The sequence below is a fragment of the Trichoderma camerunense genome, assembly GCF_050948025.1.
Source record: "Trichoderma camerunense strain CBS 138272 chromosome Unknown V8C40scaffold_20, whole genome shotgun sequence".
NCBI lineage: Eukaryota > Fungi > Ascomycota > Sordariomycetes > Hypocreales > Hypocreaceae > Trichoderma > Trichoderma camerunense.
This window is the reverse complement of record NW_028145350.1, coordinates 36,686-50,188: the sequence shown is the minus strand read 5'-3', so window position 1 is coordinate 50,188 and position 13,503 is coordinate 36,686. Positions and strand designations below refer to the sequence as shown.

Sequence of the window (13,503 nt, the reverse complement as noted above, 5' to 3'; positions counted from 1 at the left end):
CATTTGTAGACCCGTTTCAACTTGACTCTCAAATCTTCACCGTTCACTGGTGTCACCAAAGAAAATTCCACACTAGGCCACCCAGCTCTGGGTTTTATTTCCGCTTGAATTAACATACCCTCCAAGTCAAGTTAGTTCGTTTACATTAGAGTAGCATCTCAGCAACCGACCATGAAAAATATGCACGTTTTAGTTATTAATGACCTAAGTATTAGATGAATTGGAAAATCTTTACATTATAATGATATATAATTAAAGGGGGCAAAGGGGCATTCTTCTCCGCTATCGTCATCCACATCCTGCTTTACACTGCATCTGGGAAGATCCAGCCCTCCTGATTGGCTACCCAAACAGCTGTGAGCAGAACCATTGCTTCTGCATTGGTTCGCTGCTGTATGCTTGCGAATCCGACGCTTTGAAGGTCAGCAGTGGCATCGAGCTGATAAATTTCGATGGAATCTTTGCCGAACTTCGCAATGAGACTATCCGCGTCGGTCTCTCTTAGTTCAAAACCATCGATTACCTGTCTGTATTAACGTTCTATCATTCATGATGCAAAGTAATAAGCACGAACCGTATGATTTAATGTTGGTCTCCATTGAACAGCTAACTTGCCGTATATGGCAATATCATAAGTGTTACTTCCAAGGCTCCTGCACATGGTAAAGGACATATCGTTGATCCATAAGTTTGCTGTGTTACCGCTTGTGTCGGCTTTCCCAAGCACCGCTCCGATAAACCTCTTCGATAGTCGCGCAACATCATAGATATTTTCGCTCATCATGACGAGTTCGGGACAGCATTTTTGGGTTCGAGCAAATTCTCGGATATCCTTGTCGAACCAGGAAGTCCAATAGCCTGCGGAGAGAACATCAACCGTTTCCTCGAGATGACCTTGGCTGTCAAAATGTTGTATCTGAGTCACAAGTACTGGTTTAACGGACAACATGTGCTTTCGTGTGGTATGGGCGGGTTTTGCAAAAAAGTATATGCGAGATGGTGGCCCTGGCGTACGATTCCTCCTGGTTGCTGATGCTCTTGTGGAATCATTGTCATTCAAGCCTCCAGCCTTCTGGATGGGTACCTGATCTGTATTTATAAACTTCATAATTGAAGCTTCATGGACAAATCTTGGTCCTGCTTGTAGCCCAAGGTTTAAGTGTAGCTCGGATTCTCTGGCAGAATGTCCAATCCAATATTGAGCTAATTGTAGTTTGGCAACATAGCTTCCAAAAGTATACTCAGCATGAATCCAAGAGCTTTTCTAAACGATCAAAGACTGGGAATTGGTCTGGGGTTACCTACTATGTGGCGCTCTAGCATACAAGTACGAAATACGACAATCCACTATCATGGGTGTGGGACAGCGAAAGTAGCCTCTTCTCCTTGCCAATTATTTTTAGGCTCCTCAGCTGCGCCTCTGAACAATCCCTGGAAGGTTTCTGAAAATTCCTGGCTACCTATGCGGTTTCATCTTGCAAGGCTTTATCCTTGATCTGATCCCAGGAGATGGATGAGTCTGCCTTGTGAAGAGTGCTGAACAATTCGCTATGCCCAAACTGCTCTAGGAATTTGTTCTTGCATCATGAAGATCAAAAACCGCCCAAGAAGATCCTTGTGTTCGGCTGATAGACCAACTCTTACTAGATATATGTGAACAACAACTTTTTAACCAAGTCCCCTCAGTAATCTCTGAGTCGGGGCAAAGGAACTATAACTATTACAATAGGGAATACCTTCTTCTCCAGTTTAGACGTAAGTGCGTTTATGAGCTCGCTACCTGACTAGGCTTGGCGCTTGGTGAGCGCAATGACTTATAAAGTCGGCCTATGTAAAAGAGACAAGGAGTTGATCTCGGGGGGTTTTACCGTCTCTCTCTTGGGCTACACATATATCCACCCCAGTCTTCTATATTGTGTTACACCATCCAGGTTGACATCGGAGCATACGCTAATATGCGAAAACTCAGCCACCAGTCCTGTCATTTAGCTCGGCCACTCCGCAAAAACAGTGCTAACATTTTGACTTACTATACCTGAATCTTCTTGTTGAGAGGCGCATATAAATAGATACTGATGCCAATTTTTTAGAATTTTTTATCAGTCTGCCACCGCCTCGCTTTCTCAACACAGTCTCTCCTTTCTTATCAATTTCGTTGCCATATTTAACCACCGCTCTCCATAAGTTGTTAAGAATAACATGCATTAACGACACTGCTATTTTCATATACGGTTAAAGTAATCAAACCTCAAGTAGTGGTTTGACATAGAATCACAGCACCTTCAGTTTTGAGAATCGTTCATTTCCTTCATTCCTTGTTATTTTGCTCTTCATGGATACCGACACCCAACTCTTGGTGGGCGCTTTGATCGTCAGAGAGGCAAGCCCTAGTGTGGAGGAGTTCAGGCTCTATCACTACAATCCTACAATTGGCGGGGCTGTTGTCTTTGTTCTCCTTTTCTTGGGAACAACTAGCTTCCATATGTACCAATCATTTCGGACTCGGTGTTGGTTCCTCATTCCCCTTATAGTTGGGGGTATTTGTAAGATTCATTCATCTGTTATTCTGAGGAGGAAAGAAAACAGTAACACCTTTTATTAACGCTGATTCTCTGCTAGTTGAGTTTATAGGTTATGCTGCCCGTTGTGCATCCGGCAAAGAATCGCCAAACTGGACTCTAGGACCGTATATAACCCAATCTCTCCTCCTTCTCGTCGCACCTGCTCTCTTTGCTGCGACAATTTACATGGAACTGGGGAGAGTCATCTCCCTTGTGGATGGCGAGTCCCATTGCCTTATCCGAAAGCAATGGTTGACCAAGGTCTTTGTTTTCGGAGACGCCCTTTCTTTTTTTCTTCAAGGCGGCGGTATGTATAAAAACAAGCCCATATCATGTTGGCTTCGTTCTCAATCTTTTTATGAGACGATAGCTAATATCTCAATTCTCTCTAGGTGGCGGCTATCAAGCGTCGGGGACTGCTTCTGCTCTAGAAACTGGATCACACATTATCATTGTCGGGCTCTTTGTTCAGCTCGTCTTCTTCGATTTCTTCATGGTGATCGCTGTCAAATTCCACCTATCCATTCGTCGCGTGCCTACGATCCGTTTATCCAGCGAACTCCCATGGCAGAAACACATGAACACACTCTATATAGCAAGTACCCTCATCATGGTGAGATCCATTTTCAGAGTGGTAGAGTATCTCCAGGGCTTCAATGGGTATCTGCTTCACCACGAAGCATATTTGTACATTTTTGATGGTCTGCTCATGTTCTTAGTCATGGTTTTATTGAATGTGGTGCATCCGAGTGAATTGGCAGCATCAATGAAGCACAAAACCGCGACGGATTATGAAGTCAATTTGAGAACATTCGCCGAACGCCATCAAAGACTTGGATCGGAAATGACTTAGCACGCGCGAATCTGAATTCTTTGGTAGTGAGGCTTTTAAATCACTATTCGTCTTGTAGAAAGATAGACTCATTTATACCTGTACAGATAAATGCGTGTAATTAGGCAAATATTATTGACAGCTAAGAAGCCACTAATATGAAAGACCTACAGCCTGTTTTGGCCATTCTGTCCACGGTTTCCAGTACTCCCCTAATAGCTCATCAACTACTTCTACGATATTCCTCCCCCATCTTTCAAAAAACCAGTAACCATTCAAGCTATGAATTACCACACCAAAATAAGCAAAGAGCAGCATCGCATGTGGTTGCCGTTGGTGTAATCGCTGAAAATATTCCCCAGGCGTGGTTAATACCCAGACAATAGGCCCAGACAATCTTCTGTTATAAGTCAAAGACCCCGCGGTCTCAGCATTCATAGTTTCGAACTGTTTCATATATGCTAGAGATTTTCTGAGAAGAAATAAGGTCTTGTCATAGATTTCACGGTCACCACTATCTGCCCATATATCGCCAAGGTTACGGAAGCGCTCATCATCGGCTACACGCTCGGAGTCCGGATCTAGCTGATCCCAATTTCCAGTGCTTAATAGCGAACTCAATGGTCCGAATCGGACGTGCTGGTACACGGGATGTAGAATGGCTTCAACACCACGTACCATTGGAAGCCACTCCACGCCTAGTACTCGTGACTTTCGGGCTGCTGGGGTCATATCGAGTTCCACATCGTCGTAAAGTTGCCCGTACGTGGCAAACACATAAATGATGTTTAACGAGGACCACGCGAACAGCGCATCGCTATTACCATCATTCATATGCTCGATGCCGCGCTGGAAGCCGTGTATTGCCTGGTTGTGATACCGCATAGCCTCCATTGTCAGCTGCTTTCTTCTTTCTGGGTAAATGTATGCCTGATGCAAAGCCGCCAAGCTGAGAATGGCGTGCATGACGAAAGTATGCTCAAACGCAATCTGTGGAAATACGGTCTGCCAGTAGCGGCTCACGTCGGGAAAGTCGGCAACACTTTTGCTCGTCGACCATGTCCAGTGGTGTAATAGAGCCATGTCCTTGATGGTGTAAGTTGGAATTGTGTCACCACTCTTCTCAACCCTTCCGAGAGAGGAATGACATCGAGAGCTTGTTGCAGCCGGCAGAGGAGACTGCCGCAGTTGAGCTGCAGTGGCAGCGGCAGTATTACTTGTTGCTGCTGTTACCACACTCACGGGAGATGAGCCCGCCTTGGCCGGGTGAATCGGGAGAGGATCCTGAGACGGATACAGACATGGGATACTTCGTCGGAAACAATGTCTGCAACTCGGCTTCTCTTCTCCGCACTGTAGAGACAGAGCGTTAGATCGATTTGACTACTATTGTACAGCACGAGCGCTTTTAGGCGCAGTTGACGACACAAGAATTTGTAGAAAGCTACACACCTTGACACGCCTCCTCCTACACTCGGCACAACCTGTTCTCGATTTCGTATGAGCTCGGCGTTTGCTCGCGGGTGGAGATGAGCCTGCCATTTCCGTGGCTATAATGTGTGTGAGGAATCACAAATCGCACAGTGAAGTTAGCAAGGAGAGGAACGAACGAACGAGAGAAGACGAGGAACGAGCAGATGCGAGCGTGGCGATAGACATTTGCATTCCAACCGACGAGCGGAAGTAGAAAGGTGGGTCATGTTCGGACATGGACACGAAGGAATACGAGATACGAACGCGCTACGATGATCTACCGAAGAACTGACGGGTCTCATTTGCGGAACGAAATGCGATGGACGAATCTGCATGGATTCATCCTTACACCTGAGTCCCACCACCCTTCCGTCCACAATTAGATCCAACACCCCCAATCCATGTTGCCCACATCTTGCCGAGTCAGGCAGAATTTGTGAATTTCGAGATTCGAATGTGCGTAGGGCAGAAAAAGAATACAATGGCATTGCATGCAGTAAGCGAATTTGGATATATCATCTTTTACCTGTGCCTCCGAAGCTTTGCCCACTTGCACTTTGCATTCAAGGTCCCCATGCCATACCAGCTTTGTACTCTTTATTCACCGCTTGCGCAGCACCTTTTCAGTTTACCGCCCTGTTATTGTTATACTCGCCGAGTTAGTTTCCCAATTGTACATGCGACAGCCTCAAGACACTACATCATTAGTTGTGAGGTTAGAGCTTATATGCTCGATCGGATAAGCAAGCTTAGAAGCAGCAATGGCATCAACTATGACGTACTGCGTTGTCTTTAAGGATTGCCGGACTTATGATAGGCATCTGTGCGAGAGATGATGAAGGCTTGGCAACCAAACTTGACAGATTTCTTCGCTTGTGTTTGGATGCGGGGAGTCAACACAGGTATGTATCCGAGTAAAAGCTTTTGTTCCATCTCTAACCTTTTTACAGTGATAACGACCACTGTAAGTTATGTACATAGCATAATCTAGGCCTACCGCAAAGGAAAAACAATGAATATTAAGCACAAAGGAGACAACCACAAGTATCCATCTATACTCGATGTCTTGGGTGTTGCGAAGATCCCTTGTGTTTCAAAGTGTCGTTCGCGCCAATGACCAAAGTATAGGATGATTCTTCGGAGGGGGTTGAAGATTTCAGTTGACTTGAATGAACCCAAAGAAACAGAACCATGACGAGAAACATGAGGGTGGCATCAAAAATGTAAAGAAGGTACTCGTGACGAAGTAAGAAGCCGTTATTGCCCATCAAGTACTCGACAACGCGGAAAATAGACCGGACCATGATGAGCAAGGAGCCGACATACAATGCGTGCATGTGCTTCTTCCATTTGGCGAGTCTCAGACTCAATGCCCCTCGATGTCGCGTGAATCGCACCTGGAAGGTTATGGCGACGACGATGAAGAATCCAAAGAAGGCAATTTGTGCAAAAAGTCCAGCAATGATAATTTTCTCGCCCAGATTGAGAAAATCTAATGTGCCGGCTGCTTGAATACCGCCACCTGAGTCTTTCATCAGTACGCCACATTGTATGAGACGAGTTATTCTGCGAACGTACCGGCCATTTGTAGAAGAAACGAGACGACATCTCCGGCGACAAATACCTTTGTCAACCATCTCCTAGGCACCAGAGAGAATTGTGCTCCGTCGACGAAGACCATAATCTGGCCGAGTATTATATAAATCGATGCAGCGAATAACGCCGGTGCCACAAGAAGTAAGATGCTTTGAACGATGTATGGTCCTAGAGCCCAAATGTCCCCGGCTGATATAACCCGACCAATGTAGCCGACGAGTTCAACTACTTCGTGTTAGCTTGCCGAGTAGCTGGTGTTTAAAGAAAAACACTCACAAAGACCGCCGATAATGAAAGGCGTGAATGACCATGTTCGACGTGTGACAATGATAGCGATGTGAGCAATGGTTACGATAGAAAAGAGAGCGATGAATACGGCGGCAGCAGGAACGCTGGGATAGTATCGGTAGGGCACCCAGGCGTTTGGATCGTCAAGCGAAGGTTTGTAAGTCTCGAACGCCATGGTAGATACTACAGGCGTAAACAAAACAACCAGGACGGATAAATAAAATATAAAGGATATAGCAAGCTTACTTCGCTTTAGTTGACAAATCAGGGCGAATACTAGACAACCAGCAAGTATTTAAAAGAATGAAAAGCACGGCGAGTCCTTGGTCACAGTTACAGTTCCATTTCTTGGACCAAAGGAAGACCCGCTATGAAGACAGCCTTGAATTCTGGGTCTGGAAGGCTTCAATTTCAGTACACGGAGGTTCCGCTTTCGATGTTCCAACAGGAGCGAACTAAGCTGGCTAAACGATAAACGAGTCCCCCTTTCGAATACGCTCTTCGTCGTAACGAGATACGACGCATTAGCTGGGCGGCACATATCCAAGTCCACTTTAACCCTGAACAGCATCGAGGCTTAGCTCAACTAGTTTCATTCAAATCTATTGATCGTTAGAATAATATTGATACCGGATCCGCCTTGTAGCTTACAAAGGTGTATGTAACGTAAATGAAACGACTAGTGAAGCCCGGCAAGCGAAAGTCAGCAAAAGCAAGACCACAAAATGAAGAAATGCATACATTTAGCAATATAAGCAGCCAATCAGCTCATATAAGGGACCGCCTATTTATACTCTTTTCGATACTTTCGAGCTTCGTTTCGATTTTCCTGAGGTTTTTTCTTAGTTTCTGTTGCTGGAAAATACTACGGTTGTATTACCACAAGGTAAGTAAGAAAGAAAGAAGCAGTAGTAAACAGTGTCGCAAGTATCGCCTAAACGATTGCGAACCAGACAGAAAAGTCCTCAGAAGCCATAGTAAAATTACACAAAGAAGCAAGTCAAAGTGAGCACTACCGTTTCTAAGAAAAAAAAAGAAACGAGTCTGACGGCGTCTTTCAGATGACTTGAGAGTGTTATTTTGTTTTTAGGAACGCCTATTCAGCACTCCAAATTTGCTATCCAGCATCCCGTGATGCAAGTAATAGTGAGTAATACCCAGTATGTGAAATTGTGGTTTGTGATTGTGCTACTATGTTATATTATTCACGGGGACAGCTAAATCTAGGTGTTTGTTAGACTGTCATTCATTGGGAAACCATGAGAAGCGAGTGCAGCACTGTCCATACATTGGTTTCCCATTCGTGTTGAGCTTGGTGATTTGGAGGGTGATTGGCAACTCGAGCCTCCCTTTGCTGTCATTAACCACCATCCTTTCCTCTTAGTAAGAGAGCTCATAGAATAATAAGTAGTACTGGCGGAATCTCAGCTGCTGCAGCCGCGACCGCAAAACTATTGATCGGATGCAGAAGAGCGGCAGAAGAGGTGGTGGCGCGGCTTATGGCGGGAAGCTGAGACTGGGGTCTAACATAAAGCGATTGGAAGGGAGCTCAGCTGAATTGGCGCTATGGATTGTAATGCAAGGAAAGAGGTGCACCCTGGGCACATCTGCCGCCAAAATGACAATAAACTCAGCTACTTCCCGAGCGCCTCTTCAGGCCGTCTGTAGGCTCCGCCTGCGAAAGACAGACGGCCTATAGCTTTATAACCCATGCGTGACAGGGTCGCACTCCAGAACGATCCAGACGGCTGTGGTCGAATCAATAGTGTAAAAAAGTCAATCACAAGTCACCTTTCCTACCAAAACTAGACAGATAGAGCTCCAACGTATTAGAGAATCGTATATTGAAGTGGAATGCGGCTGGGAGCTGCGATATAAAAGTGTACATAGTTCTCCCCCCACAGTTACCCGTGTTATTCTCTTATAATTCAACAGACAATTACATTCAGAAAAACAATTGTACTCTTCAAAAAGTCTTGACCTTGGTACCATTACAATATAATTTCGTTAGTCATGGCACCATCACGTATAGACGATAGCTCTCCCAATGGAAGTGGCGAAGGATCTCTCCATCCTGTTCAAAAGTCAACACAAGGAGGATTCCCTGTTCCTGGTGTGCAGAATCCATCTGCCACATCTGTCATGGTTCAGGACTACTTTGTCAGGTTATTGTCACTCTTTAGCTGTGTTCTCGGTTAACCAATACTAACGCAACTCTAGTGATAATACCTGGGAAAATATACTTTCCCATGGCAAGTTTGACTACATTGTGATTGGATCCGGTTTCACCGCACTTGCCTTCATCGATGAAGTCCTGAAGCATGATAAGAAGAAGCGAATTTTGTGCATTGAAAGAGGTGGTATGTATTGCTAAATGCGTCTTGAAATGTTGCTGATACTGACTGCTAATAGACTTTTGGCTTCCAACCCACTTTCAAAACCTCCCTCTGCCATTTAAGACGGTGCTCGGGGGCCCATCGGAAACATATCCTTGGACACTTTCTACAGAGACGTTTAAGACGAAGGAACTTGGCTTCCTCCATGGATCATGCCCATTCTTTGGTGGGAGGAGCACCTTTTGGTCCTCCTACAGCCCACAACCTACTGAAGACTTGATGAGGGACTTCCCAAAGTCAATGATTGATGCGACCAAGAAGGACGGCTTCTGGAGTGCTGCTGAGAAGTTGCTTAATGTCATACCAGCTGACAAAATAAGAGACGGCATTTACTGTGAAATGCAGAATGCCATTGATGACCTTCTCAAGAAGAGACTAGGCCAAATCCCCACTGCTAATTCTGTCGAGCCAGCTCCCTTGGCTGTTGGTCCTAAGTCGCGCACATCCACCCTGCGCTTCAACAAGTTTTCCGTTCCTGGCCCACTGGTTGCACTGCACGAAAGTCAGCGCAAACTTGCCGAGAAGGGAGAAGGACGGCCATTAGAGTTAATGATCAATTGTACCGTCACCGGACTGAAGGCCGATGAGGGAGGAGTCGTCCGAGCTATCGAAACCAATCGGGGTTTGCTCTCATGGACTGACGACAATACAAAAGTAGTTTTATGCGCTGGAGTAAGTTGCTTGAACACTACCCCTATTATAGCCGTGAAAAGCAAGATACTGACATCCATCATAGGCCGTTCCTAATGCTACATTACTTCTCAACTCATTCGAGGAGTGTCGCCCCTCAAACGGCAATGTTGGCAAACGCCTGTCAGGTCATGTGCGGTCAAACATTACAGCACGTATTCCAGGTGAAGCTATCCATTGGGATGGGAAAGATTCATTCCAGCTTGCTTGCATGTATCTTGCTGGAAAAGATCCGACTACACATCGCCAGTATCATATTGGGATTTCTGCAATTCATAGTCCCAATCCAGAGGCTGACGCCGATGACGCAGGACGAGAATGTCCTGATTATGCCGCAGCCGCCACGGATGAGCAGCTCAAGGGCTCTGAGAAGCATATTGTTTTTGGTAAGCACGTACACTTACCTCTTAAGTGGCTACACTAATATGAAATGACAGTCTGCTCGGGATTGGGTGAGCTGGATGAAGGCAATAAGAAGAATTGGGTCAAACTTAACAACACACATGATCCTGCATCCAATGTCACCGTACAATATACAGTGAGCCCAAAAGATAAAAAGATGTGGGATACTATGGACGCAGCAATCTACCAAACAATTGAAGCCCTCTCTGGCAACCAACCAAAAGCTATTGAGTACTGGGACGACAGAGCTCATGAATGGGTCAAAAAGAAGCCCTCCACTGAATCGGTTCGTGCGCCTGGAGTGGTACATGAGGCGAGCACGGCTTTTGTTGGACGCAAGCACCAAGGTGGCTCGTTGGACAGCTTCTACAGACCACATGGGATTGCTAATGTAGTGAGTACTTCCATTAGTTCTCGTTACAGGCCTCAACTAACAATGTATGTTTAGTTTGTTACGGGTGGAGCGGTTTTCCCCACGTCAGGAAGTTGGAATCCGACAATGACAATGTGTGCGTATGCACAAGACCTTGCAAGAAAGCTTGTATGTAGTCCAGGCTTGATCCCACTATCTCATGACTATGAGGATCCGAACTAGCCTCAACAATCGAATGTGAGTGATTAGGTTTGGTCGATATCAGTTGCCGCGGATGTAATTTCTCTAGTACTTCTTTTAAGCATCAAGAAAGACGGATAATACAAGCTCAAGTCGCCGAGGATTGGGTTTAGGTGCAAATGATTCATATTCTTTTTAGGATTTTTGATGACATTTATATATCTCAATAGTCTTCTACAGAATGGACTTTTTTATCAATTTTTGAGCCTCGTTTCGATTTTCCCAAGTTTCTTCTCACCATCGCCGGGAGATCATGTGGCTTTATCACCGGAATATAAACAAGAAAAAAAAGGCAGTCGCAAAAGAGTCGCAATTATCATCTAAACAATTGTGAACCAGACAGAAAAGCACTCCGAAGCCGTAGTGAACTCACACGAAAAAGCATATCAGAGTCAACATAGTTTCACAAACAAAGGGAGTCTCACTGGGTCTTTCAGATGACTTGAGAGTTTAGCTGAGGACGAAAAAAAAGAAAGGAAAAAGAGAGAAAGAAAAAAAGGAAATACAGGAGCTCGGTGTCAGAAGTAATGAATATGGCTGGGAGCGAGTAGTGATGAGTATTTGGTGTTGATTTCTTATTGTATGAACTACAAAGTCCCTCGCCCGTTAATATTACTGATTGAATCAACTTAAGGTATCAGTTTCTCATAGGGAAAGCCTATTTAGCACCCCAATTCTGCTATTCAGCATCCCATGTGACGAATAATGCTGAGTATTACTCAGTCAGGTACTAGGCGAATGCAGATACAGTAATAAATACTAAAAATATATGTATATAGTAGCAGCCCCTAGACAAATGTAGATACAGCAGAAAACACCAGAGAACACACAGCTACAGTAGCAGACGCTTAGAGAACTAAGTATTTATTAGCTAATTAAATGCTTATAGTACTACATAAATGGTCTTCCTCTTGTAAGATTCAAACTTCATGCAGTCGCTGGAGTGCTGGTTAGTCAACTAGGAGTACCGATTAGCCACTCCCTCATCATAGGAGAGCTGTAAGCTTACAAAGGTGACTTCTTAATATCCATACTTAATTAGCTTGATGTATTGAGAGCGGCGAAGTTTTCAGACAGTTAGAATTGTTCATAATTAACTTGAGGCATAAGAGAAAGTATAAAATGCACTCTGCAGAGTCAACTTGTTGGCTTGGTGCGTTCTACAGCAAACCGTAAACAATTAAGACCTCCAAACTGTGCTACCCATTCTCTCTTGGGATGAAATTTATGATCATCCAATTTGTTCCACATATATCTCACGGTCCCTGGCTGATGTCCTGATGGCTGTCTGTGTCGGGGTATCTTGACAGCCTCGTCAGGAAAATAAGCCATGGCAAGCCAAGTCCAATCCCATGGCGATCGGATACCTCCTAGCATATGATATGTAATGATTTCAATTATCCAACCATTTCCCTTCCAATTGATGTCAATGCAATAGTCTGTCATGCATATAGGGCAGGAATTGACTGATTGAAGATGTTGGGCGAAGTGATCTGGCTGAGAGCCAAGTATAACCTGCGTGGGAATCTGATGATGAGGGAACAACACTTCGGTTGTTAAATGACGACATAAAGAAAGTAATCCCGTTTTGATAACCGTTCTGAGTCCCTCAGAATCTTGTAAAGGACCCAAACTAATGGTTGATGATAACATCAGTTGATCGTCGATAATTCGAGCTTCCCAGTCTCTAGAGCTTGTCCAGCAGCAGCGTGAATGTGTCAGTTGGCCACGATGCGCTAGTTTATCGACACAGACGCCGTGGGATGCGCCATAAAAATGCCGATTCATGACAACCCGAGCAAGGGGATAAGGAAGACTGAGTGAGAAATGGTGAAACCAATTCATCATTCTACAGTGGTCTCCAATTTCGGTGTAGAAGTCCCTGCTCAGGTTTTGAGAATGATCAAACCAGCAGGCATACCATGGATGAAGTTTGACACAAAAATGGCAAAAGTAATATTTGGCTGCATCCTTTTCTAAGAGAAGCAGGAACTCGGTTTGCTCCGAGGAGGACAGATTTAGAGACCTGGGGAAACAATAACATTTGAGCGTTTGACAGGTCAAGGCAAAGCATAGGAGTGAAGGCTTGTCAAGTTTTTTTTGTAATCATTAGGATGATTTCTGTGGGGATCGCAAGCCGTCCTAGAGGATGAGAAGCTGGCTGATTGGGATGATCTGTCTGAGGAGACTGCAGCTGTTCGAGAAGATCGAGTCGACAAGAATAAGATCGCCCTAGATGAAGAAACCCGACTATCTGTTTCCAGACACCCATACTGTTATAATAGCGTAAGTCGAGACAATAAGAGAGTCGTCTGATAAAGGTAGTCAAGTTCAAGTTGAGCAGAATCAGAGCCTGTTGGGTAACCTGTCGAGTAACTTAATATTGAAGATTTTCAAAAAAGAAAATAGGAGATATCATGCAATAGTAGAAGTATTACTAGGTACCTAAGGGAAGAAAAGAATAGAGGAACGTAGGTGTGTAGGGAATTCTACCTGTATACGCAATTAAAAGTTTAAAATGATGTAAGTTAACATTTTGAGCCACAATACATAGAAGGTGAATAGAATACCTATACTTTAGCCTACACTTAAGGTTTAAGAAGAGGTATCCGTGAGTGTCTTTCTACTCTATTTTTGTCTAGGCAATAATGG

The 13,503-nt window shown here is 44.6% G+C and overlaps 5 protein-coding genes across 5 annotated transcripts; 1 reads left to right on the top strand and 4 right to left on the bottom strand.

The window, feature by feature from the left end:
• Positions 1–304: 304 nt before the first annotated feature.
• V8C40DRAFT_277302 (uncharacterized protein) lies at positions 305–1,108 on the bottom strand (the record flags this gene model as incomplete). Its single annotated transcript, XM_083220948.1, has 2 exons — positions 305–527; positions 612–1,108. The coding sequence occupies 2 exons, from the start codon at positions 1,106–1,108 to the stop codon at positions 305–307; spliced, it is 720 nt and encodes a 239-aa protein (XP_083068829.1).
• A 2,358-nt stretch (positions 1,109–3,466) lies between these two features.
• V8C40DRAFT_255079 (Zn(II)2Cys6 transcription factor domain-containing protein) lies at positions 3,467–5,057 on the bottom strand. The gene is made up of 3 exons (XM_083217964.1): positions 5,008–5,057; positions 4,846–4,943; positions 3,467–4,746 (listed from the first exon to the last, which is right to left on the bottom strand). Exons 2-3 carry the CDS (start codon positions 4,933–4,935, stop codon positions 3,547–3,549), a joined length of 1,290 nt encoding a protein of 429 aa, XP_083068828.1. The 5' UTR covers positions 4,936–4,943; positions 5,008–5,057; the 3' UTR covers positions 3,467–3,546.
• An 861-nt stretch (positions 5,058–5,918) lies between these two features.
• Positions 5,919–6,925, bottom strand: V8C40DRAFT_282943 (RTA1 domain-containing protein; the record flags this gene model as incomplete). The annotated part of the gene is made up of 3 exons (XM_083221878.1): positions 5,919–6,388; positions 6,445–6,687; positions 6,739–6,925. The coding sequence occupies 3 exons, from the start codon at positions 6,923–6,925 to the stop codon at positions 5,919–5,921; spliced, it is 900 nt and encodes a 299-aa protein (XP_083068827.1).
• A 1,838-nt stretch (positions 6,926–8,763) lies between these two features.
• On the top strand, positions 8,764–10,965 carry V8C40DRAFT_282941 (uncharacterized protein; the record flags this gene model as incomplete). Its single annotated transcript, XM_083221877.1, has 6 exons — positions 8,764–8,915; positions 8,971–9,110; positions 9,163–9,818; positions 9,883–10,222; positions 10,274–10,632; positions 10,687–10,965. 6 exons carry the CDS (start codon positions 8,764–8,766, stop codon positions 10,831–10,833), a joined length of 1,794 nt encoding a protein of 597 aa, XP_083068826.1. The 3' UTR covers positions 10,834–10,965.
• Positions 10,966–11,988: 1,023 nt separating this feature from the next.
• V8C40DRAFT_277298 (uncharacterized protein) lies at positions 11,989–13,123 on the bottom strand (the record flags this gene model as incomplete). The annotated part of the gene is made up of 3 exons (XM_083220947.1): positions 11,989–12,063; positions 12,112–12,936; positions 13,103–13,123. 3 exons carry the CDS (start codon positions 13,121–13,123, stop codon positions 11,989–11,991), a joined length of 921 nt encoding a protein of 306 aa, XP_083068825.1.
• Between the last annotated feature and the right edge of the window lie 380 nt (positions 13,124–13,503).